The sequence below is a fragment of the Cloeon dipterum genome, chromosome 4 (genome assembly GCF_949628265.1).
Source record: "Cloeon dipterum chromosome 4, ieCloDipt1.1, whole genome shotgun sequence".
NCBI lineage: Eukaryota > Metazoa > Arthropoda > Insecta > Ephemeroptera > Baetidae > Cloeon > Cloeon dipterum.
Genome location: NC_088789.1, coordinates 22,545,781 through 22,570,836, shown reverse-complemented (window position 1 = coordinate 22,570,836; position 25,056 = coordinate 22,545,781). Strand labels below are relative to the sequence as shown.

The 25,056-nt window shown below is 39.1% G+C and overlaps 2 protein-coding genes across 4 annotated transcripts in view; one reads left to right on the top strand and one right to left on the bottom strand.

Annotated features, from left to right (window-relative positions):
- The window catches only part of LOC135944793 (RNA-binding protein 24-like), a 49,449-nt gene extending 37,507 nt beyond the window's left edge, over positions 1 to 11,942 (top strand). The window contains exons 4-5 of the mRNA XM_065491994.1: positions 4,680 to 4,882; positions 7,821 to 11,942. Coding sequence (XP_065348066.1) covers positions 4,680 to 4,882; positions 7,821 to 7,957 — 340 coding nt within the window. The 3' untranslated portion in view covers positions 7,958 to 11,942. The remainder of the gene's footprint in view (positions 1 to 4,679; positions 4,883 to 7,820) is intronic.
- A 1,640-nt stretch (positions 11,943 to 13,582) lies between these two features.
- Positions 13,583 to 16,029, bottom strand: LOC135942648 (zinc finger protein 574-like). 3 transcript variants are annotated; one of them, XM_065488896.1, is made up of 5 exons: positions 15,776 to 16,029; positions 15,271 to 15,507; positions 14,989 to 15,065; positions 14,697 to 14,929; positions 13,583 to 14,499 (listed from the first exon to the last, which is right to left on the bottom strand). In XM_065488896.1, exons 2-5 carry the CDS (start codon positions 15,498 to 15,500, stop codon positions 13,828 to 13,830), a joined length of 1,212 nt encoding a protein of 403 aa, XP_065344968.1. In that variant the 5' UTR covers positions 15,501 to 15,507; positions 15,776 to 16,029; the 3' UTR covers positions 13,583 to 13,827. The 3 variants fall into 3 exon arrangements, with proteins under 3 accessions (XP_065344968.1, XP_065344969.1, XP_065344970.1); XM_065488897.1 differs by having other exon boundaries at positions 14,989 to 15,062; XM_065488898.1 differs by having other exon boundaries at positions 15,271 to 15,494.
- Between the last annotated feature and the right edge of the window lie 9,027 nt (positions 16,030 to 25,056).

Genomic DNA, 25,056 nt, shown 5'->3' with positions numbered 1-25,056 from the left:
TCTTAAAATCTCAACAAATACGCGTTTTAATTATTTTTAAAAAGATTGTTGCCAATTTTTTGCAACAAGGAAATTCGTGTTTGGTTGTTGAGCAATGCACATTTTTTCCACTACCAAAAAATTGGATCGCATCGTCACCAGAGACCGAACCTTGAGATCTTGTTTCAAGGTAGGAGGAAAATATTTAGTTTCAACCGTGATCCAATTTTTCTATTTCATTGCGAGAGCATTTTTTTTTTAATTACCAAGGAAAAGCCTTATGATTTATTTTCCTTTTAAATTTAAAAAAAAATACATTCAATTTTTCTAGGGCAAAGAATGAAACAGTTTGCCTTGCTATCTATCGTGTTCCAAATCACAGTCGATGAACCCTTTGCTGCCACGTTAATTTGTCGACCCATATCAGAAAATTTCCAAATGACCCGAATGGAAAAGGAAGCTGCTTTTCCGGTGTCGGTGCGGATGCCCGCGCGTGTTCTTTGCTGACGTGCGCGCTCGCGAAATGATAAACGAGAGAGAGACTTGCCCACAAAATTTGTTGCCGGTGCACGGGAGTGATGCGTGTCGGGGTTGTTGACGGGTTTGAACGACATATTTTTTCGTTTCTTTTGATGACACCATTTTAGCTATTATTAATTCATTATTACAAAGTGCGAAACTAAATATTTTGATGTGCTGCGTGCTGAGCTGCTTTTTGGTGCCCAAACATCAATTTGTCAGATTTGCAGGTTTTGCCTTTTGCAGTGCTATGGATTTTCTCTCACACATTTACAACACACACAAATTATTTGACACGAAAACCGATTTTTTTTTTAAGCAAGTAGTTTGCTGTTTTCATTTCTGTTTGGTTTCCAGTGATTTTGTGTAACAATTCTACTAAAATCTTCATCGCGGTGAAAGTGTTGTGCACTTTTAAAATGATGAGTTTGATAAAATTCGAAATGAAAGTTCACAATCTTGGCCGTCCAAATAGAAGAACGGCCAGAATAAAAATAATTGCTTCTGCGTTTATTTATTTGTTTACCGCGCGTCCACCTCTGTGAGATGGGCCAGCAATTTATATTTTTTTCCTTCGTGTGCGAAGTTAATAAAGAATTAGAAAAAACGTCAAGGACAAAAGGGAGAAAAATGAGTTTTGGCCGCACATCAAACGCCACCTTAATTTGTTGCCGAAGGAGCTTTGCTTTTTCTGGCCAACGCAGAAAACTAAAATTAAATTGCGGCCGCGGCGTGAATCAGCTGCCGCGCTTGCAAGCCTGAATTCAGCCATGAAGGCAAGTAAGAGCCCCATTAGGAGAGTGCGGCCATCCAAAAACACACGCGGTGCGCTGTTTTTCTTTGTTGAAACCGAACGAACGGCTTTTGACAGAAGAGAATTCGGCTTAATGTTCACCTGTTGTTTCTATCAATCTGGCGCAGTTCTCGCCCGGCTCTCGCGGCCACGCTCGTCTTCATCTCGCCCGCAACTCGGTGCCAACCTCGTTAACTTTTCGGTGGAATTCTCGCCTGGCAAGAGAACTATCAGCCTTGACACATGCACGCCCATTGTAGGTGGCTCGGGAATGCGAATCTTTGCCATTTGTATTGATCGAGACAGTTCGCCACTTAGTTCGCTCTCCATACGATTTGCTTAAATTGAGTTTTGCAAACGCCAGACGAGTCTTTATGAAAATAATTCTATATTTATAAGTGGATCTGTACTGCGAAATACTGAAAAAATATATTTGACTGAAATATTTTTTTAAAAAATTGCTAAAGAGCAAATGTTTTCCATGGTTGCCGTTTAAAATTCTGAGAACATTGGCTGCGTATGCCAATCAAGCGTTTCGTCAGTAGGAAAGTGACGAGTGGAATCGATATCGAGCGAAAAGGTCATTGAAAAACAGTTGTTAGATTTTTCTAGAAATTTGGCAAAGTGTGAAATTCAATTCTAACTTGGTGTTGATTTGATTGTTGCTCTCTTTTGTATATGCATTACATAATTAATTCCACAAACAAAAAATTCAATTGTTAGAGCTGCAAAGATTAAAAAATCCATTGTTGTACTGCAGGCATGGGAATAATTCAAAAATAATTGTAATTAAATACAAAAAACCTCTAACAAAAAAATTGATTTGGTTTGAATTGCACAATGTTGTAGAATTATTGCCATGCTCGCCGTAAAATATCTAATTCCATCCAAAAACCTGTTTATCACTTCAACATTTTAAAATGTTTTCACTGTTCTAGTCCCTCAAGAATAAACTGCAGTCTTTTAGCTAAATTTTTTGCCATTCGAATAAATTCTTTCGATTTCAAACCAATTTGGACCCTCTTAAAACACATAAAAGATCTTTCCGTCTTTATTGCCGTGCGTTGCGTTAGAATTAAGAGGTGCTATTTCGGCTGCCATTGATAAACACCGAATGGTCATCAATAGAAGAAAACATCGAAATAAAGTCAAAGTGGCCTGATGATGCGTGTGCCACTCATAACGTTGGTTGGAGGGCGAGAAAATAAAGAAAAAAGCTCCCGAGACTAAAGTTTTGGCATTTTTCCGATTGCCTCGCGGCTCGTCCGTTCGTTCTTTCTCTTCTCGGCCTCGTCGGTTAATTTCTATTGTTGTAGCCGCGTCACTTGTGGCAAGATAAATGAGGCGAGCCGATTTGAAATCAGGATGGCCGCGTGCCAAATATTGACCGGCCCCGTGCGCCGTGTCTGATTTTTTGAAACCGCCGAGAGGTCACCTTCCACTTGTCGTTTCGACGCCGCGCCATCGCGGTCGTTAGCCCTGTCAAACTTCTAATTTTGGCCTAGATGAGGCTCAAATCACTTTTGGAAAATCGTCTTTGATTCTCCGTCTGGCAACAACGAGGCCGGCCGCGCTGGCTGTTGCAATATTATTTTCAAGGCGGCTGCGGGCGTAAACAAGCAGCGCACTTGGCAAAGTGTCACCGACTGCATTAGCCTTAGCAAACGTAGTAGAAAAAGATTGATTAACATGCAACTGCGCGCCGCCATTTTGGAGCTGTGAAATTAGTCGTCGAATCTGGAGCAGCGCTCGCGAGGAATTATCTAGTCATTGCTCTTTCTCTCTCTCTCTATTTCGAGAAAAACAGAGGCAAGGTGTCGCGGCCCGCACGTGCAACGCGTAATTTTGTCCATGCCTGCGCGTCTGTCTGCCGCTGATCATTTTTTGTCGCCCTTTTGGATCGTCAAAGCCAAAGCGAGAGGGCAAACCACATGATGCGCGTCTCGCGCGCTCTCATATGAAGAGACGATCTTGAAATAAACCTGCGACAAAGAGAGAGAGAGACGCTTGTCACAGACTCACCGAGAAGACCTTCCGCTGCTTTCGTCGCCGAGTCATATTTTGACAATGGCACCAAGTCCGCCCGAGCCTTTTACAAAATGATTGGAGCGAGGAAAGACGAACGCCCACTAGAAAAAACTTATTCACGGAGCCTGGCTGCTCTTTTGCGCATTGAATATAATTTATTTAAAAAAAGAAAAAAATACCAGCTGGCTTAGCTTTTTTTGACTCCTCAAGGCCAGATTTTTGCCGTTTGAACCGCAGGAAAAAATCAGCTTTACATCTTCTTACTGAAGTAAAAAAATATCACCATATATCTGGTACAAATCCAACGCTCTTATTTTTTGCAAACTTTCCAAGCTTTTTGTGCCAAAGATGTATTAAAAATTGAAACGAAAGCTCTTAATTTGGCTGATTTTCCGGAAAATTACCTTAATTGTTTCCGGCAAACTTGGTTATTTCGCTACCTGTAAAACAATCTAACAACACACCAAAAAATAGGACGCTGATCGAACAAAAATTGCAACCCATATCAAATATCTCGTGGAAACACCCATTTGGAAGAATCTTATTTATAAAAAAGTCAGTTTAAGTTGGTTATACCAGTCTCTTTGTTATAAGAATATTTTTTTCGTCTGAAGCAAAATTGGTGAAAAATGAATATTCATATCCAAGATAATAAATGTTATTCAAAACCTCAAAGGACGCATGGTTTTTGCTTTACAAAGGATGTGCTAAACCCCGTGTAAAATTAACAACCAATTTCAGGCGTTCATTTTCCTTGAGTCCAGCCTCCAGTTTGCGTTCGACGGGTTGCGGCGAGCTGCTATGGCCAGTGCAATAAAAAATACAAAAGGCCCCTTTTGTCCGGTCTCGGGGCTTGCCATGTGCTGCATCAATTATTCAGCGCAACACACGTGCTGTCCCATTATCGTTATTGCCATTGATTGACGCAATATCGATCATTTTAATACAAAATGCGTGTGTGTGTGTGTGTGCTGCCGGCCCCATAAAAATACGTTCGTGAACGGCAGCAAGAGCGAGAGTGTGTTGGTTTTGCAACTCGCCAGCTGCGTGCGCGCGGCCATGAAAGGACAAATGGACATCGTTGTCCGCGCGCCAATTATCTCATTCCCTCATATTGCGATCGATCCGGCCAACGCGGGAGAAAACAAACACACTGCAGGGGGGGGGGAGATAGTTAAGAGTTTGACAACCAAAAACTAAAACAATTAAAAAACTGACTGACACACACTTATTTTTTTCGATTAATAACAGGGTGCTGTGATTTTCGTTTTGTGCTGGCGAGAGATTTTGGATTTTTTCCATGCGACTTGGCCACGCGTGCAAAAGACTAACTTGGCCCTCGGCCCGTGCCTTGTTTCAGGGTGCCCCCCGGCTACGTGTACCCGAATCCGTACCTGGCTGCAGCCCCCGGCATGGTGTCGATGCCCCCCACCCCCATCTCGCATCTGACTGCGGCGGCGGCAGCTGCTTCCAACCCTTTCTACACCACAGAGTACCAACCAGCGGCCTTCCCAGGGCAGTATACCAGCGGACTCGACCCCTACGGCTACTCCAGTGCGGCAGGTATGGAACAAAATCCGATTTTTATTTATTTTTCTGCCTGTTAAAATTATTGAGGATTTTCTGTCAATGTATCTCTTTTTGTTTACGGTTTAGTAAATTTAACTTTGCTGCTTTTAAAATGGCAAGCACATTATGAATGCCTAAAATTGTTTAAATTGTATTTAAAAATGATATACTTTGTGAAGTCGTAATATGTTGGGAGAATTAAAATCAGAAAATATTGTCAATCATGGCGTGTTAGTTTTCTATAAAATTAGCCAAATCCGAATATCAACAATGGTTAACACAACTGTTATTTGTCCGGTACTTTCCACCGCATTAAATAAACAGCAAGAAATATCGTTTTTTTGCAGATGATGTAAATTTCGTATTTTTTTACTAAAATCCATGAAAATTGTCCAAAAAGTGCAGGTCAAAAGGGAACAAATATTCCTATGCTAACCCAAAGTCTAATTTCATTCCGTGTTTGGAATGATAAAACCATTGCAACTTAAATAATAAATCAAATTTTAATGGAGACCTTTTACAGAGCAGTTTAAATTTCCAATTTAGCTATTTTAATAATTCAACGATAAAAAATCTTGGGCTAGGGAGCTCTGGAAAAAACAATTTACTTCTAAGAACGCCTTTTCTCAATGTTAGTTGATAAAAAAATCTAGTACCTGTGCAAATTCGACACAAACTTCAGATTAAAGTATTTTTAAGCGTTTATTCTTTTTAATTTTGTCATTTATTAAGTTTTTGGGCTTATCACGAAATACATACGATGCTAGATTTAAATTAGATGGCAATCTAAATTTTATTTTTATTGAAAATAGTGGATTTTCGCATTTTTATACATCTCATAAACAATGAGGATTTATAGGCGGTTATATCCAGTAAATTTGAATAATTGTTGCTACGCGAAACGTCTTTTTACGCAGAATTGTGTTTAAAGAGACCCCATGTCTGTCTCTTAAATGTAAAAAAAAGAAGTCGTTTGTCGAGAATAACCAACAAGGTATCAAGCAGTGTCAGTTGGCTCGTAATCCGTCACGCATCGATTTTCCGTCTTGTTTCAATTTTCACCCGTCGCGCCCCCATCTCTGGCGCCCGCCGTGCAACAGATTGTCCAGGCAACCATTAATCACGCAGGCAGCCTGCTTGAATATCTTAATTCGTGGCCTTTTCTTTATCGCCGACGGCCGTTATGTAGGTGTACAACAGAGAAGCAGACAGACTACCAGTTGCGCGCGGCCGCCTTGCACGTTGCCTACCCGGCCACTTGGCAGGCGCGGTGTTCGTTTTCATTACGTCGGCCGGCGTAATGCACGTCGGTCACGGAAAGTAGCTGCTGCACCCCCAGCGGCGGTGGCGGTGGCGGGGCGCACCCTCCTCGCTGTGCTGCCGCTCTTGTTGATTCATTTACGACAATCATAATTTACACACGTGAAAGCGGCCGGCCATTATTACATTCGGGAAAAAAGAGAGCGCGAGTGAGCGGCAGGCAGGCAAAGACACACAACTATCGCGATCAAATTCAATAGTTCGTGCGTGTGCTTTCTTTTCGGCCGCCGCACTCGCGATAATAACCCGGTCGAGCGTCGCATTTTGGTGAAATATGCACCGCAATTAGACAGATAGCGGTCTGTCCCTCGTGTCCGCTGGAAAATTGAGTGTTTTTTTTTCTGTCGCAACGCCGTGGAAATGAGTTTTTGTTTTACTTTCGCCGCTCGTGCATGTCTGACTGACACTAATGAAGCGCGCGCGTTTGTGTTGTTTGCGCAGGGATAAACACCGTCCAGGCCAAATGGACACTGTTTGCTGATGTACTCTTTTGAGGCGAAACGAAATCTGCCGCAGGAAAATAACTCACAACCAGGATTTTCGTCTTGAGAGTAAAATTTAAAACCAAATTATACTTTAAACTGTTTAAAATTCTGAAGTTTCAATTTAGTATTTTGTAATTTTTTGCCAAATTACATAGCAAACGTTCTGAAATATTTGAAAATGATGTTTTTTATATATTGCACAGCGTTTTCGATTTTTTAATTAATCAACGTTGAGAAATGGCGTTGCCAGGTGAAAATGGTTTTTCCTAAAGTCTTCCAGCAAAGTCAGAAATTTAAATAGTTTTTTAAAAGTCTCACTTTGAATTTTGCCCGTCATTTATTTAACATTGTCTAAAATAAAGAATGGGATGAAATTTTATACTCTTGTAACGATCTTTCCAGAAAAAAGTCCCGCATTGGGAATCTGGATTTGGCTAATTTAAAAAAAAAATAAAACAAACGATTGACTTTTAGACGCTTAATGGACGCGAATCATGAAATTTTAGGACTTCAAACTAAAAAGACAGAATTAAAACCGTTTAAAACGGTCAATTATCCATCTGAATTCCATTGTGAAGCCACACAATACTTATTTTAAACGAGGAAAAAATGGTCTTGTCAATGCAATTCTGAATATTCTGCAAAAATTTAATTTTTTAGGCGAACGAAAGCTGCATTTTTATCCGTGTGTTACAAAAAAGGCCAACTGTGTAACGATGTTTTGAAAATAAATGTTAAAGCCAAACTGAAACGCTTTAGAATAAGTTTCAGAACAAGAAAAATTCACAAGTTGGCTTTAGTTGAATTATTTTTAGTAAAAATATTCAAAATTCGCTTTAAAAGCAATTAAAATTTATCCTTTTAAAGAAAGAAATATTAAAAAAATATCGTTGGGATATTTTTTATCTCTTCTTTGTGTTGTTCTTCCGCGAAAACTCTTTCTGTCTATAATTTTAAATATTTACTGAAATATTCTGACCGTATTCATTTTTTTTTTAATTAACTGTGCATGCCAAAAAGCGAAACCCAATATGCGTTTGTAGACTCGCATGTTTGTGTATGTAGCTGTGAAATCATCGTCGCTTCCGGCCGCAAAACTGACTCTTTCGTGTGGTGACTTTTGGCAGGTGCGGCAGCGGCGGCCAGCTACGTCACCCCCTACACGTACGCGACCCTGCCGCAGGCGTTGCAGCCTGGAACCTTCCCGGGAATCAGTCCATATCAAGCTCAGACAGCTCAACTTCAAGAGGCTCGACTACAGTAAGGTGTTAATTAATGGTATTGAAGAATTTTTGTTATTGTATCATTTCGGATGCGGACGGCCGCGCGCAACCGAGATTGCGACACGCGCGTCGTCACTCGTACACTCACACAAACAATAATTTCGATCGATGATCGCGAGAGAAAAAGCTGAGAGAAATTTTTTTGAAAGTATGAAATTTTCGTTGTTGACCCTTTTTTAAAAAGATGAAACGCAAAAGTGTAAAGAATTCGCGCTTAAAACAAACGACTCCTCTGCGCCGAGGGGCAATGGAAATTAGTACGACCAGTTAGCTGTGTATAAAATCCCTGCGACATATTAATTAATGAAATAATTAGTAAAAACTTAAAGTATATATGCTGAGATGTCAAAGAGCTGTGCAAAGCACGGCGCAAATATTGATTGATTGATGATAAGTTTCGTCCGTTCGCACGGACCAATTTCGTAGTATGTAAATGTACGAATAAATTTAATTATTCTACACAACAGCGCACGCTGAGAACACCACACACGTGTTTAGATGACAAACAAAGTAACAAGTTGACATGTAACTACTGTAATAGGGAAAGAGTCGAGTTGATTTTCTGATCGGAACATTATGTCATTGCCGCAAAGAAAAGATTCGCTTCATTATTTGAGGAGAGATCTCTGCATAACTATTGTCCCTTTCGTTTTGTTGACGGCTAATTTATTAATGTATTGATGAGATGCTGATGATGATTATTCTTATTGCTCTATGGCCTCTATTTTGTTGTAATTATTTTTACACACGCGCATGATGCTGCTAAGACTTAATTATTGCGAGGAAAGATCGATCGTTTTACTTAACCCGAAGCGAATGGAACACGTGAAAATGGTTATTAGTTAATTGATTGATGATTACCCGTCTTTATTTGAAGCCGCCTACTCGGAAGTGACGAAATTATCCTAATAATGTAACGCATACACAACCTTAGATCTCAAAAACGTAGATTGGACAATGGGCGACCCGAAGAATGACATAATTTCACAAAGAATGACTACTCTTTCTCTACGCACTCGTAAATTTGGAACAACTCACATTTGTATAATATTCGTGGTCTTACTCAAAGGTTTATTTACATCTGTTATGTATAAGTCTTGGAAAAGCCGCTTCTCGTAAAACTCCGCCGTAATATAATGGAAAAATAAAACTATATCTTTCGACACCGTACACACTCACACGCATATCTTCCCTGCTGAAGCCCAATCAATCGCAGATGTCAACTGTAAATAATGATGGATATTAATTAGCTAGGAACAAAGGTTGGAAAATCTAACTGCTAGTCATCCGGTACGAAGCAAAAACGCGTCTGCGGCGCGCGTCGAGTGGCTCGACGCGGCAGCGGCGGGCGTGTTTCTTCTTTCTCGCGCCATTCGAGGGAATTTGCCATTTTCAACTCACAGAAAACCTAAAACAAAAGGAAAACACGGTTCAGGCCCAGAAAACCGCGGTGAAGACTGACGCGCCGGCCCGTGACGCGTGTGCGGGTCGGCGATCGAGCTAGTCATCACAAATTACAACACAACTACCTTCAAACCGTGGGGGACGGGGGCAGGGGGTGGGAGAATGCAATCGCTTTCTAATAGCCGAATCGACCGAATTCGGAGACACACAAAATAAAAAGATAAAAAGAAAAACCCGGTGCCTGAGTAAGAAATTTTAAAAGTATGTGGACAAGACAAGGAGTGCCTTTGAACCAAATGCCTCTCTCACGCAGCAAGAAGAAGGGATCACTACTAAACAAACACAGACACATGGAATATTTTTGCGCAATATTTTGGAATGTGGGTGTCAACCGCGAGATATCATAATGTTCAATCGTCCGTCCGATTTTTTACTCGAGAACAGCTCAATCCGCGCGCGCAGTTCTGCACTCTTTTCCCGGTCGAGCTTACACACACACACACACACACACACACACACACACACACACACACACACACAGAAACACGACGATTCCGTTGCGGGGGTGGGCGGGCGGGGGCGGTCGGAGGCGGGAAACGACTGAATTTTCGGAACCTCTTTCTCGCCTCAGCTCGTTATTACCTGACGCGTTCGCCCGCTCTTCTCTTTTGGCGTGACAAATGTAGCATTGTAATTTGGTTTCTTGTTGTCTGGCAAGGGGACAAAATCGGTTTCTATTTGTAGCAGAGCTGCTGCTGCTTCTCTTTCTTTTGGACTCGCGTCGTCTTCGTCGACGTCGAGGGTTCAAGGTGTATTTTAGCTCTCTTTCTCTCCCAAACATACATTCACACAAGCACGGCGGGCCGCGAGTTTCTTCTATTCCAGCACGGTGCAGAAGTAAGGGCTGGTTTCGATTTTACAAAAAGGAAAAATTAATAATAAAGAGGCACTCGTTCGGGGGAATTATCGTCGAATGTTCAACCGACCGACACTGCTTTCATCAAAGCAAGCGACTGAAAACGGTTTTGTCAGGTTGGGAAATTCGCAGTAATAGCTAATCGCAGAAAAACAACCAAATGCATATCTATTGTTAATTCATCTCTACTGATGTCAATGTGTACACATTAAGTTTTAAGAGGAAAAAGAGCGCGGCGAAACTAAACACATGATTACCCGTAATTTTAAGATTCGAATAGCAAGACCAAATAATAAGTAATAATTGTAAACGTGCAAACAATTTTCTAATCGCCAGACAAATTAAACACAAAAAAAAATCCTCTGCGACATTTCGAAATAAATATGTATAAAATTGCACGACTCTACTATTTTCATATATCGTTAACGAAATAATGAGACGCGAAATCAGCTAGCAGTTAAGAGCAATCACTTAGCGCGTAAGACACACTACACTTATATTCTACAACCTTGGGTTGATTAGGTGGGACAGCCAGGTTCTTAGCGAGTAAGACGCCCTGACACAATTTTTTTAGTCTCAAAACATATTATGATGTACTTCAGCCTGGTGTTGACAATACGCATCAAGAGTTGATCTATGTTCAATGATCTTGTAAGCAAATTTGAATGAGGAAACTACCACGCCGAGGAAAACAAAACTGATATGTAACAATGGTCTTAAACCGCGTCTTAGACTGTAAGGCAAAAATAAACTTTTTAATCTTAAGCGATGAATATCATGTCTAGCCGTTAAGCGAAAAAAAGCAATTTTGTAAGGTAATAATTTTATTAAGCTTTTGAGAAGAAAAAAAATAATAATACAGACACCCACACACTTCTGACAAACCACTTTTTTGGTTGCTGTTTCACCACTGACGACACAAATTCAGCATTTTCACCTTTCTCACTCTTGTTATTATTTTTGTAAATTTTTTGTTTTGCCGTTGCACGCTCTCGAGTTGAGTTGGTTATTGTACTTTTAATAATTCTGATTTTTTTTTCCTACGTCACAGCTGCAACACCAAATATTAAAGTGTTAAATGGTAATCTGTTTGGTGATTTGCGCGAATAATTGGAAAACGCGTGTCTTTCTTTTTCAAGGATAACTGCTGATGGATTGATTGATCAGAGAAAGATGTGATTATCGCAACAAACACACACAGCTAAAGCAAATAATATAGACTGGTTCAGTTCAACTTTTAATTGATATGATTACGCGCCACAAACTAATTAAATTAATGCAGATGGAAGTGAATGTTATTGGAACACAAACAAACACACACACACATGATAGACAGACATAACTCTCACAACACAAATGCTGTTATATCTCTATGATGAAATAAATATATTACCTTTCTGACGCCGGGGCCGAGCCAATTTCTCGCGCTCGCGCCCCAACTTCTATATGGTCAAGTTGTTATAATCAATCATATATATTATTATATATGTAATACACAACTATTATCACACTCACGTAAAGAGCATAGCAGTTAAGTGAAAATTTAAAAATACTTCTCTAGCCCGTAAGTTCTACTATTTATTACTGTATAATTATATTTATTAGAAACTCAGTTAATAAAATAAAAGACATCACTAAAGCCAAAACCTGTGTTTTCTTTCCTGCAAAAAATGAACATCCTTCATTCAAGGAGAAACCAACTACCTGTGGAACCTGGATGCTGCTCAAAGGAAAATCGGATTGCTTTGATGGAGACTTCACTAATAAAAATTAAATTTATCAAAGAAAACGCCTTATTTATTTTTATGTTCGTAAAACCAGCTTATATTGATGAAAAGTCATAATTTGAAATTAAAATTTGAGCAACATTAAAATGGAAATTTTTAAAAAGATATACTAATTTTATCAAATTGTAAAGGATTTGAAAATCCTTGGTGACATTGTTTGGATTCATATAAGGATTCAGTTAAAGCGAACATTGTCCTAGTTAAGCTCTGTAAATATGGTAATTATAAAAACGTGGCTGAAAAAGCATGATTTTCAAATGGTGATGACTGTCTTCCTATACTGGAAATCTTATTTTATTTCACAAGAGCTACCATAAAAAAGTTTCATACACACTTATTTATTGTTAGCTAGAGCTAGAAGAGACGAGTCGAAATCAGGCAAAAATATAGTCAAGAGTTAAAAGGTCTAAATTTTAACTGAAGCAAGCCATCTTTTTCCAACATTTAATGCCAGATAGTTTAAATAAATAAAAAACTATTAAAGCCAACAATTCTAAGTTTTTTTCAACACTAGCCTTTTCATCTATCCCCTTTAAATTTGAAAGAAATGCCAGGGAGCTCTCTAAATGTGAAATTATTTCCAATATCAAATTCTGTAATAGCCTATTCCATATAAAAATTTCATTTTTGGAAAGTATACATTAAATTTTTATTCCTGCGTTTTATTTTCCCAAATGAACGTAAAATAGTTCAAAGCAATATTCCAATGGCTCAAAACAGCAGACGGAACGAGTTCAATGTTCTCCAAAAAGCCAGGAAAGAGTATTCCAAGGGAGATTTGTGAGTTGCTGATGGGTGGGTCGTCGGTGTGTGGCCGCCGCACGCTCTCTCCAAAAATACCAAAGCCGATTGTCCGACGAGTCGCTCGCGCGATACGTGTACACAGGCACGTTTGCATAAGATGAAATAATGCAAGATCAAAGAACGGCTAGGTGTCAATACCCCGTGGCATTTGGCTGCGAGACCAAGCACAACATCCTCCCTTATTATCAAACACGTAACTAATTCGCGCCTCCTCTGCAGCTTTTAATGAGCGCCCTTAACATCATCGACGAGTGACGCCAGCGCTTCCATTCAGACTAAAAGACCAGATGATGAAAATGTGGCCTTTCTACTAATTGCTGGTCTTCTCTTTTGCCGTGGGTTAATTATAATACAAGTATATATATAGTGATGGCAATTCTGTCCGTTTAATTTTTTTCTTAAGCAGGATTTTTTTACTATAAAATTAATAGAGGTCTCAGCCAGCCGCGCTGCCGGTGAAGAAGGGTCAAAATTTAAAAAATGCAGGAGAAAAAATGTCTTCCGACCCTTAGAGCCGTTAAGTACTACCAAACTTCACGTTTAAAATATTGTCAGCCGCCGCCAGGCAAATAAATTCGTCTGAGCCAGTCCTGCCAGCCGCCGCCATAAGTCTCGCGGCTGAGACCTCTATCCATTAATAGTATGGTTTTTAAATTCAGGGAAGATGCACAGCGCTGACTAAATATTCATTGTTTAGAATTTCACCGTTATTTTATTTTATCAGGAATAAACAAAAAACTGATTTACAAATATTTTTCAAATGCCCAAAACAAAATAAACCAAGGAGATAACTGCGCGCCTGTTCACCTGTTCCGCATGCTATGAAAGTTTTCATGAAAACTTTACAAATTATCCTGATAAAATTGGCAAAAGAAGCGATTAAAGCTATATTCTTGGTGTTTGTCGAACAGAAAATTAATACAAACAAATCAACAGTCATCTAGAAGCGGACGGTGACCTTTGCAATGACCTCCCAGCCTTCTTCCTGCTTGTGGCTCGGAGCAGCACTGCATTTGTTCCACAGGTGTCTGTTCCTGAGGCCCCGGCAGGCGAAAATGCCCTTGCAGTGCTGGCACTTGGCCTCCATCTTATGCTCTTGAATGTCCGCTGCGACCCTCCACAATCCACACAGGCCGCACTGCACCTCCGCCTGGTCTCCAACACCACTTGTACTGCTTTGAGGATCCTGGACGCGCTCCTCCGGCTCACTGCTGTGGTGGTACTTTCTCATGTGGAGGAGGAATTTGTAGCGGTTCACGCCTCTGTATCCGCAAACCCTGCACCTGAAGTCACCCTCCTGTTTCTGGTGGGTCTTCTTGAAGTGCTGGTCCATCTTGTGCTCGTTGGCAAACATCTGGTTGCACTGGTAATAACTACACGGAACCTTGGAGGTTACGAGCTTGAAGAGGCGATTGTCGGCGTCCTCATGCTTGTCAGTCAGGTGAGCCTTCAGATCATCTTTTCCCAGCAGAGCGTCCTTGCAGCCCATCGGACACTTGAAGTATTGCATCGAATGCACGCCCCACACGTGTCCATTCAGTGCACTTCTGCTTTTAAACTTTGAACAGCAGAATGGACACTGATGCTCAGCGCCATCACTTGTCCTTTGAACCTAAAGCATGGATTGGATTTGTTGAATTATTATTTTCTTTCACAACAAAAATAGTAACATGACTTCACAAATAATAAATATTTGGGATTTTTCGCGATCTTTGTTTTAAAATCATGTTTTTCTAACTATCATAACTTGGTTCCTAGTTGAGATAAATTGAAATTGAAAAAATGTTTATTTAAATTTAAAAAAAATACCTGATGCTTCGGTATCAAGTAAGAGGCGTGCATCACATTTTCGTGCATGGCCTTAAGTCCAATTTTGGAGAATTTGGAGCTGCAATAGTTGCATCTATAAAACGTCTTCTGCTTGGCCTTCGACACAACACTTTTCTGATTGCGATTGGGTTTCTGGCTGCCCTGGGGCAATCCTTTGATGGCTCGCCAAACTTGATCAACAGAAAGCCTATTCAGCTGCACGATAGGAGCCACTGAAATTTTGCATACATATGTCAGAAACTCTCTTTGAGAAGACACTTTTTAAATTCACCTTTGTCCTGCGGTTCATCGACGACAGACCACCAGGCTAGGTTGGGATCCCCAGCATCGGTGTCCTCATGGTGGCTCCTCAGAAAAAAATTACAAATTTAATTCACGCAATATAACCTGAGTTTCATTATCATTCTAACCCAAGCACAAAAATCGGAAAGGAACCGAAATGTTCTCGCTGTCTCATTTAAATTAAAAATCTGGCGACTTTTTTACAAATTTAAAATAAATATAAATCATCACTAATTTACATTCATAAATAATATAAATGAAGAAATCAAACCTGGCCGAGGCGACACACATGTTGCAGCATTTGCTGTTTTTAGCGGCTTTGCGATTGAAGGGGGTTGTCAAATACTTGCGCCACCAGTTGCACAGTTTGTTCAGGTCCACTCTGGACAGCGAAAGGGAACTGCACGGAACCAGAGTTTGCTGGCAAATGAAGCACACGTTTCTGCCGTGATCTTCACCACTCTCTTCTAACTTGGTGGAGGACATTCTTGGCGCCTGCATACACAAACTTTTTAATCATTAGTTCATGATCTAACAAGCAAAATAAAAACCTTCCACATTCATGAGCAAATATTTGTACTTTTTATGCACCTATCATACATAAATGATAATTGTACATACACAATTCTACAATAAGTGTAGTACATTAATACATACATACATAGACTATGTACATACGCATACATAATTTACTACATACACAATTGGGTGCAATGAGTGCAAACCGATGAGTATGATTCAAATTACATAATAGTTGAAAACCCAAATTAACTTACTCTATGTATGTATTTTTTTACACAATTGAAAGCGGCTGGAGACCAGAGCTGAATTTGGATGAATGATAGCAGCTGACAGTTGACGACTAAGCAGTATTGCACTATGCAGGTAAGCCAGTCTTTCGTGACCTTCTTCTCTATCCTTTCCTAGTAGTCCCAATTCCCGAAATTCAGTTTTCAGTTTTCACTTCAGCTTGGTGTTCTGCTGTCCCGTCCCCTCCACAGTTCCGCAACGAACGCTCTATTTAGTTTTCCGTGTATGTAATGTGTTTGCTAGCTAATGCTAACGAAAAAGCGAGCACCGCAGCACCGGCACCAAGCTGGCTGGCGGCGGGAAACGGGAATGGGAATGGGAGGATGAGGAACAACACCAAAAAGCAATTTAAGTGCTACGAAACGAACGAAATTTCTATTACATACGCTTGTGATTTTACAGTATTACATATTGCTTTTTATCAATTCATAGACTAGAAAATTGTGAACTTTATTGTGTTTTTTTCCTCTGTCAATTCCAAATTTGCAATGAATTCTCTCACTTCTAGCCATACATTAAATGAAATTGTTGTTATTTTTACACTATGTATAAGAGTGTGATTGGTAATGATGAGATTTTATTGGATACTCTCGTTAACATAAGAAGCCGTATGTTATCTTGCACGGCTAATAAAACTAATTTAAATTTAATTTTTAAAATATATTTATTTTATAAATTTTTGTAATAAATTAAGAATTCATTTGATTCGTTGTTTATTTATCAGTCAACTTTGGCATGAAATAGTGCACTTTTTGTTACAGAGACGCCAAAACTCGTTAAAAAAACAATTAAGGATGAATGAATAAATATACACATTTAATTTTATTCAATCAATATCGCTCAGGCTCGGCTAACACTCACACATGCTGATTATTAAAACAACATTGTCCTTAAACAATAAAATTCATAGCATTTTTTACTTCTATTTAAATTGCGGGCCCTTTTGTTTCGGGATCGCGGGGAGGAAAGTTTGAGTGGCGCTCAGCTGCCGATGCTTCTTGAGGCGTCGCGATGGCTGCTGGAGTTTTTTACCGTATGCGAGCGTTAATTTTAATTGGAATGCGTGGCATGGGACGAAAAGTGTGCATGGGGGACTTTTATATTCGCGTTCGCGCGCGCGTGTGCTTTTTTCTTCGCGCGGCCAAGCCCAAGGGAGGCCGACAGCTTCGACAGCTGCCGCGAAATGCCCCTTTCTTAATTCATTTCATCCCCACACAAGTACAAATATATAAATATATATATATTATATGCGCAACACAGACAGACGCAAAGTCGAGGAGGAATTAAATCGACCGGAGATAAATAAATTATTTTCTTGAGGGGAAATTGTATTTCCATCTCCACAGGTGGTTTGCTGAATTTATTTATTTTATTCTGATTGACAAGACATCATGCATGCTCATCGATTGATTAGCATACAAACTCTGGAGCAAGTTTAAAAAGGCATCCTGGGAACATTGTTAGCTCTTACCTAATTTTTCGAGGATATAGAGATGATCAAAATTATTCACTACAATTTTTAGTAGAGATCGGATCTAGTTTAAAATTTTGTTTCATCTTGGAATATGAATATTAAATTCTTGAAATTAAAATTAAACTATTTCTTTGTTTAAGGATGAAAGAAAAATAAAAATATACAGTCTGCAAATGAACAGGGCCAGGGCGTCAAATAATTGCAAAATCCAGATGTTTACAAATTTCTCCAGTTTCGAAATTCTGTAGGCTGACACATTTTTAGCACTGAATTTAAAAATTCCAATTTGCAGAGGACTAAAAAATTTGTATCTCGCACAAGGCCGATGACTCATTCATACATGTAGAAGAAAACTAAAAATTTATTCTATAGTTTACTAAAAATATTTTTTTCTTCGTCCAATTGAAACATTTTAATGTAAAAGATTTATCTTTCAGCATTATTGTCTCTTCTTCTGAGACTTTTTGTACTCTTCTCGGCCTCATTTTTTTCACATGGCCAATACATAATGTTGGGGACAGGGTACAAAACATGTCACCATACATGTCGTCCATATTTTAAGTTTGCTCTCGTATACATAATTCATGTAGAGCAAACTAGATTTTTTTCCTGTTGCGAGGCACTTTCCTGCCAGTAATGCGACAAGTATTGTGCATGAGTAAAAAAGCGTACGCTCTGAGGTGCTCTCGAGAGCAAAAATAAGACTATTCATAAATTTCTGTTTAAAGCACCATACTTTGTAAGATCCTATTATATTGGTGTGCCGCTTTCCCCTCTCCATTGGTTCATAAAAGTGCTTATGTAGTTTCAACCTTATAAGATATAAATTTTCGGTCTTTTGCAAGATTTTTTTGGAATTCTGCTTTCTCCATTACAAAGCAGTCTTGTGGAATTTTAAACATTCTTAAATTTTGTTTTGATGTTTTGGACTGATGCTAACCACTGAATTAAAAAAACCCTTGCTTAAACCTAAAATTTACAGCTTTGTATTTTTTCTAAAAATATCCCCCACCAATAAGAAATTGGACAAAATTTTTATCACCCCCATCAAAGAACGAAATGAAACTAAAAATATCTTGATATGCAGACGAGATGCAATGCCATTCGAGTCTTTCGTAAATTTTGAGGCACGCATCTGGATTTACACAACCCCTGTTAAGTACGTGGTGCGGTTGCTGCTCTTCTTGCATGCACGATTCTATATTTGTCGCGACGCCGTGAGTCTGTTTGCGGCGACGAGATGAGATGCACCTCCATTTGCGTCGTGTGGCATCGCAGCAGTTAATGAACTCGTCCCCTGCTTTTCTTTTTTTTTTATCTTCTGCTCATCTCACTCACTCTCAACGCGGCTGATACGATTTTTATTTCCTTCAAATGAGGCGGCTGAGTGAAGAGCCCCGCAAGAGGCAGCGATGCGTCAGATCTACTGTGAAGAAAAGACAAAGGATGCGCGCTCGTCATTAAAAATCGACTTTTCAGCCGGAATATCAAACCACCCCTCTGCGTGAAATATTATTTTGAGAGGCGTCAATTCGTGCGTACACCGCACATTAATATGAACTAAACTGTGACAACAGTAAATTCCTGCTCTAATTATTATTACTTCATATGTGTTGGATTTACTCATAAAATTCTATCAGCATTGTTAGGTCCACGAGTTTTGTTTATTTTTTAAGCGATGACGAAACGCGACAAAATCGGTGTGTATAAATTGCATGAGATCAAGCAAACGCGATGAAATTTAAAAATTAAATCGATATTTACTATAAAAATTGCGTCATAAAATACTTCGACAACTTATGCATTTTTACGGGTTTTGCAGGACAGTTTTGGAGAGCTTTGAGACCTTATTATGACATGTCCCTGTAGTGCAATTTCAAAAATAATGCGAGCTTTGAATTCCTCTTGCTGAGCCCAATCGAACTAACTTTAAATTAGATGTCCAGGTCAAAGGTTTGGGTTTTCAACAAAATTTAGCAACCTTCCCTGACCAGCTAAATGGTTAACCCTACACCCCAAATTGCTATTTAAACCTTCTTGAAACTATAAACAAAATCTGTTTTTAAAATTTTCTTGAATATTAGGAAATTCCTTTTTTTTTAATAAAATGACAACTATTTTGACTAGCTTGGGTAAGAGCTTAATTATTTTACTCAATGAAATTCTATAACGATCCGAGTCACATCAAATTATCCCTTCTTTAGATTGCATCGTTGTTTTTTTGCTTCTTAAATACTTCAGCAGCAATTCAGGGGCTTAAGCTTGGACAAATTCGAAATACTTTAAATGCTTCTTTGAGTGATTTAAAAACAAATTCCTTGACTGATGACTCTCTTGAATAATTATAATGGCATGTTTGGAAAAAATAAAACTGAATTGAAATTGAAAAAGAAATTTGTTTTCTCTAAAAATTGTATGGTTCCACCAAAAAACGTTGTATTTTCGTCAAACGTGATGAAAGCAGAGGACAAATTTTATCTCATTTTAAAATCAATTTCAGATCGAGGTTTAGTAAAAAATAAGAAACGCAAAATTGATCTGACGAAAATTAATATCACGGCAAACACAATTAATTTTATACGGGCTTAATTTTCTTTAATTCCTATGATTCATGTTCATTATTTTGAAGTTCGAACCGGAAAAAAAGACAAAAAAGCTTATATTATTGTTCCAAAGGAAAACTGGAAAAATTATGAGGAGGTAATAGGAAGCAGATTTTAAGACTATAATAAAAATAATGTATTTTTTCCATTTCACTTTCAGGTGAATGCAATGGTGTCAACAACAAATTCAAATTACGAAGAGGAAGCATAAATTGGGGGTGAAACCAAAAGTAGCGCTGAGCAGGTGCTGGCCAGAAAGACACGGTCCTTCGCGTGGGCAGCACATTCTAAGATTTGCAAAGTGCAAAGCATACTTTTGTCGCACTCGCACGTGCACGCAATTTGGCAGCGCCTTTAATTCGCAGTCTTGCGTTAGTATTCTCTTGATTGGAGCCAATTACGCGGCGGCGTTGTTTCCTGCCCCCTTGGTTCCCGGGTGTGCTCCTCGGCAGAGACAAATTTTCGCCGGCGGCCGGCTTAACGACAGCGAGCGTGAAAAATAAATAAGTCGCCTCACCTTGGGCAAATTTTACGATCTCGGCCGTTTGATCGCTAGCTCGCTCGCTAGTTTCGCGCAAAAAGAACGTTAAGCGCGGTGATTTAGTTACTTTAATAAAGCGCTCTCCCCGGCCTAATAAAAAGAACATGCTTCTGGAAATAGGACCTTAATATTCCACCCATGTTTCTTCGTTTAATTCAAAATAGTTTTAATTCCGAATTCCGATCCGTTAGTCACGACTATTTCGAGAGGAAAATCCAGTTTGGTAAAATGTATTGTGGCACTTTTATTTACAGAAAAACAATACAACTCAATTATATACATTTTAGCTCTACCTAATTGTTCACTGAGATTTTTTATATGCCAAGATTATTTATAGTTTTGTTGGTCTGTCCCTTTTCTGGCAAAGTAGAAGAAGAGGTTAAAAAATTTAAATATTTTTTTTAAATCAATAATTCATATATAATTATGTTCATTAATTATTATTCTTCTTCTTCTTCGTGTCGTTTCAAAGTGAGTTTGTTGTTTGTGGAATCCATATTTACAAAGTACAATAATATAATCAGGACCGAGAAGGAGTTAAATTTCAGAGTTTACCAAATATCTTGGAAAATTTAAAATTATTTCCTTATGATTTTTAATAAGGAAACGATGCTGATCGCGTGATTGGGATGGAAACATTGGAACCGATTTTCTCGAAAATTTAAACCGCAGTCTGGAAATTTTTATCTTTTTCTGATCATTTTATATTATTTTAAAGTGACAGTTGGCAGATTTCGATTCCCCTTGTCGAGATCTGTCCAACAGCGTATGAAAGCTTTTAAAATGAAAATCTTTGTTGTGAAATAAAATAAGATTTCAAGTAAGGAGACAGTCCTCACCACCTGAAAAGCATGCCAATTTTGCAGCCACTTTTCTCAAACATTTGCTTTGCTACTTTGCTCAATTTTGGCTTCAACTTAATTCTAAGACCCTCTTTTAATGTATTGGCAACAAGGGCTTTCCAAGAATTTGCAGCATCAATCCTCTTTTTGTAAAGTTAAACAGGAATTATCACAAATTTTCGATCTTTAAATGCTCTACTTTAGCTGTAACAAAGGTCCTCTTTGGCTTCGGAACAATTTTTAAAACTAACAATTTGATCATCTTATCACTTTAGCCAACAATTTTATAATAAAGATTTCACATGTTGCCGTTTATCAATCCACTATAAGTTTTCTTAGAGGGAATTGACATTTTTTTACATTTCAAGTTTCAAGAAGCAAATTGCTATATTTTCGACACTAAAAAATAATTGCAAAAAAAACAGGGATATAGATTTTCTCGGTAGGAAAAAAGAAACTAGCAATATATTTCCTGTCAGTGGTTTTTAATACTGCTCATTGTTAAGTAAATACTCTCTTCAAAGAACACTCAACACGTACGCCTATTCATAAATAAAACAAATTGCATTTCAATGCTCGGAAATGCCTATTGAAACGTACAAAAGACTACCCTCTTAATGCGACAGAGATGTATGTTTGCTTATTTGCAAAAGTGCACGTGTGTGTCTCACCGCGCGACCGCACGCATAAATAATTTTAATTTCTCGCGGCCGCGGCGGCAGCTTTGAGTGAAGCAGCCCCTTTATCATCGGCAAGTTTAGTGCTGTCCTTTTTCTGATGGATCCATAATGTGTTTGTCAATACACAAACTAACTCGCCGTGTGAGTGAGTGAGTGAGTATATGCAGAGCGGAGGAGTGAGGCTCTCGTCGTCGCGGCGGATCGTTCTAGTCGCGCGCGCTTGCCAGCTGGGGGTCGATATCTATGAATAAGTGATAACGCATTGCTACTTTGCGGCCTCGCGCCATCAAGAACTCGTCGCCACCGCGCGCACGTCTACTTAGTTAGATTAGCACGGGGCCCTCGGCTCACCTGACCAAGAAAGTAATGCGCGCGTGTGTGTGAGAGTGTGTTGCAACAGCAGCCGACGGCCGGAATAATCATCCCCCGACCGGCTCAGGATGCTCGCTTGCGCCCCCCAATCAGCCAGATAATGTGCCCGTGTGCTGCCAGACTGATGCATTTTAGCATAAATTTCGCATCGGGGCCAAAATCGCATTAACCCCACGACAGCAACTCGGAACTAATCTCCTCGATCAGAGCCTGTTATAACGCTATCAAAATTGATTTGATTCTAGACGTGTGATGAAGCGGTTAAATGGCTATGAATACTTTGGAGGAGAGATTTATATTTAAATTAAACAATTAGATTTTATTAGAAATTTAACAAAAAGCTCTTATTTTGCATGCTTTAGCTATTGAGATGATTCTGGATTTAAAATTTTTGAAATTTTTACCGAAAATGATTGCATTTGTTTTAAATTAAAATTGGGAAGGCGCATAAATTTTCTCGGGTTACCGTTTAAATTAATCAGGAAATCAGCAACAAAGTCTTGACAGGAAAATAAAAATAACCTTCATCCTCATTGGTTTTAGTATTTTAATTAAACTCGAACAGTATTCCAAGATCCCCCTATATCTCATGAATTTTAAAATACAAAATCTTCAATTTAACTCTTACTTTTGGTCCTGATTTAATTAATGCACAATTAAGTGATGGAATTCCCCAAACAATAGATTGATTCGTTAGTGTTAAAAATTCACACACTTTTTAGAGGCTCAATTTAATGTAAAAATACACATTAAGGAAATTTTGTGAGCAAACAGCATTAAAAATAGCTCTTTCTTCGCGGATTTAACTAAGAATGCGCGTCTATAAGTGAAATTTGAAAAAGATACAAGACCAAAGCCATTTTGTTTCTCATTTCTCTCTTTCTTTTTCACTTCAACTTACTTTGCATCTCTCCCTGCCTAATTTTCTAAGTAAAAATAGCCAATCAAACAGAAAATTCATTAAACCCGGTTTTCTGGCCCGATGCAAATCGTCTTGAAAGAGGCAGCGACGCGCGGAATCAAGACAAATTAGCTCAAGAGACGCGTTCAAAACAGAGCGTCTGGCTAGTGGGCGCCGTCGCGCGACAAAGTATCAAAGAGGCTGAAATAATAATAATAATCGGGCCGCCAAGAATCCGCGCGCGCGGACACTATGGTGCACGGCGTTCGTGCGTGTGCGGGGGTGGCGAGGGGTGGCTCATGGCTGCTGGGCGTTGATGAATCGAGGCAGGTGCGGCACACGAGCTGCCAGCTCTCGCGCTTAAAAAAATTAAGCAGCATTGCGCGGTGTCACCATGTGCTTTCGAGTTTATATTTCAGCTCGCGGTACTCGCGCTAATGGCCCTTGGAATGCACGCCGCTCGCTCCCTTATGGGAGAACGCGCGATTGATTAAAACCCTTTTTTGCAGCCGTGTTTTGAAAGAAAAAGCCAGCTTGCTTGTCTGCTTGGATATATCGTGTTTATTTTCATTGTTGGGGGTTAAACACACTCAAAATGCAGCCGAAACAATTTACAGGGACACGATGGTTGTGTTGTGTGACCTTTCAGTTTAACGGCGAAATCATTTAAATCGTGTTCTATCCAAAAAGTAAAAGGGCATCACCTCTGGGGATTTTTATTTGACGAATTTGCGAATTATGGAGCTCCGAACGATATTTTGATGGGATTTAACATGGAAAAATATTTCAAAATCGAATTTTGAGCCAGTTTTCATCCAATCATCTCAAGTAGACTCTAATTCTAGAGACGAATCGATTGATGTGCCAGTTAGATTATTCGGAAAATTCCCATAATTTTTGCGTTTGGCTGGGAAACTTGCCAATAATACGTATCATTAATTATTGTATAATATTACTCCCTGTCCGAGGACCGGGAAGGGCGCGCACTGTGCTAGCCCGAATGCTGAAACTCGGGTCCCAATAACACCGCGAATGGATAACCAGGCCGCACAGGGATCTAGACCACTGAAGGGCCACGTGCCTCCGCACCAAGGACTTTTTATTAAAACGCTATGTTATAGACATTCGTCCCGAGATGCCAAAACACGGATGAAAATCTTCCGAGCTGACTACCAAGTCATGTGTAGCTCCATTCTGGTAGCTAGGGAATAATTATAAAAAACAGTTCAATTTATTTTCCTTTTTTGGTCATTTCAATTTTTAAAAAAATAAAAAACTTTTATTAAAAAATGGTGATGTTTAACAAAATTAAAAAAAAATGAAATTTCATTAGCTTTCTGACTATATACGGTTTTTTTGCTTTACTTGTAACCCATTCAAAACTAACAATAAAGCCCAAGAAAACATTTTCTTACTAAAATATTTTGAAAGAAATAGAGTTCCGCAGAACAAAAAACCTATAAAACGACAGGATTGATCGATTTAAAAATTTTAACCTTCAGGGTCACGTCAGGGGAGGTGGACCCTGGCTTTAAATGAGCCAATCTAGGTCCCCTCGACGAGCCAAATTATTTTGAACGTGAAAAAATGGAATTCATGAAAGACCGAGAAACAATTTCAGGCATAGTTGAGCAGCTTCCTTCCGGAATTTAAACGTCAAACCAAAATTGCAGCGAAACTGCTGCGATTGCACGTACGAAACTTCGTTAATATGTGTAAAATTTCTTGGCCTACATTTTAGTCCACACCTTAAAAATATCAAAGGTGGCTCTTACCCTGAAAAATATAAATTTTGAAAGTAGGTCGCGAAAGGTGACCTTGATCTTTGAGCTAA

What these genes read in the sequence shown, in the direction of transcription:
- LOC135942648 (XM_065488896.1), bottom strand. Translation starts at nt 15,500, where the DNA reads ATGCAGGCGCCAAGAATGTCCTCCACCAAGTTAGAAGAGAGTGGTGAA. An exon ending in ATGTGTGTCGCCTCGGCCAG is followed by an intron (nt 15,066 to 15,270) that starts GTTTGATTTCTT and finishes TTTTTTTCTGAG; the next exon opens with GAGCCACCATGAGGACACCG. An exon ending in CGATGAACCGCAGGACAAAG is followed by an intron (nt 14,930 to 14,988) that starts GTGAATTTAAAA and finishes GCAAAATTTCAG; the next exon opens with TGGCTCCTATCGTGCAGCTG.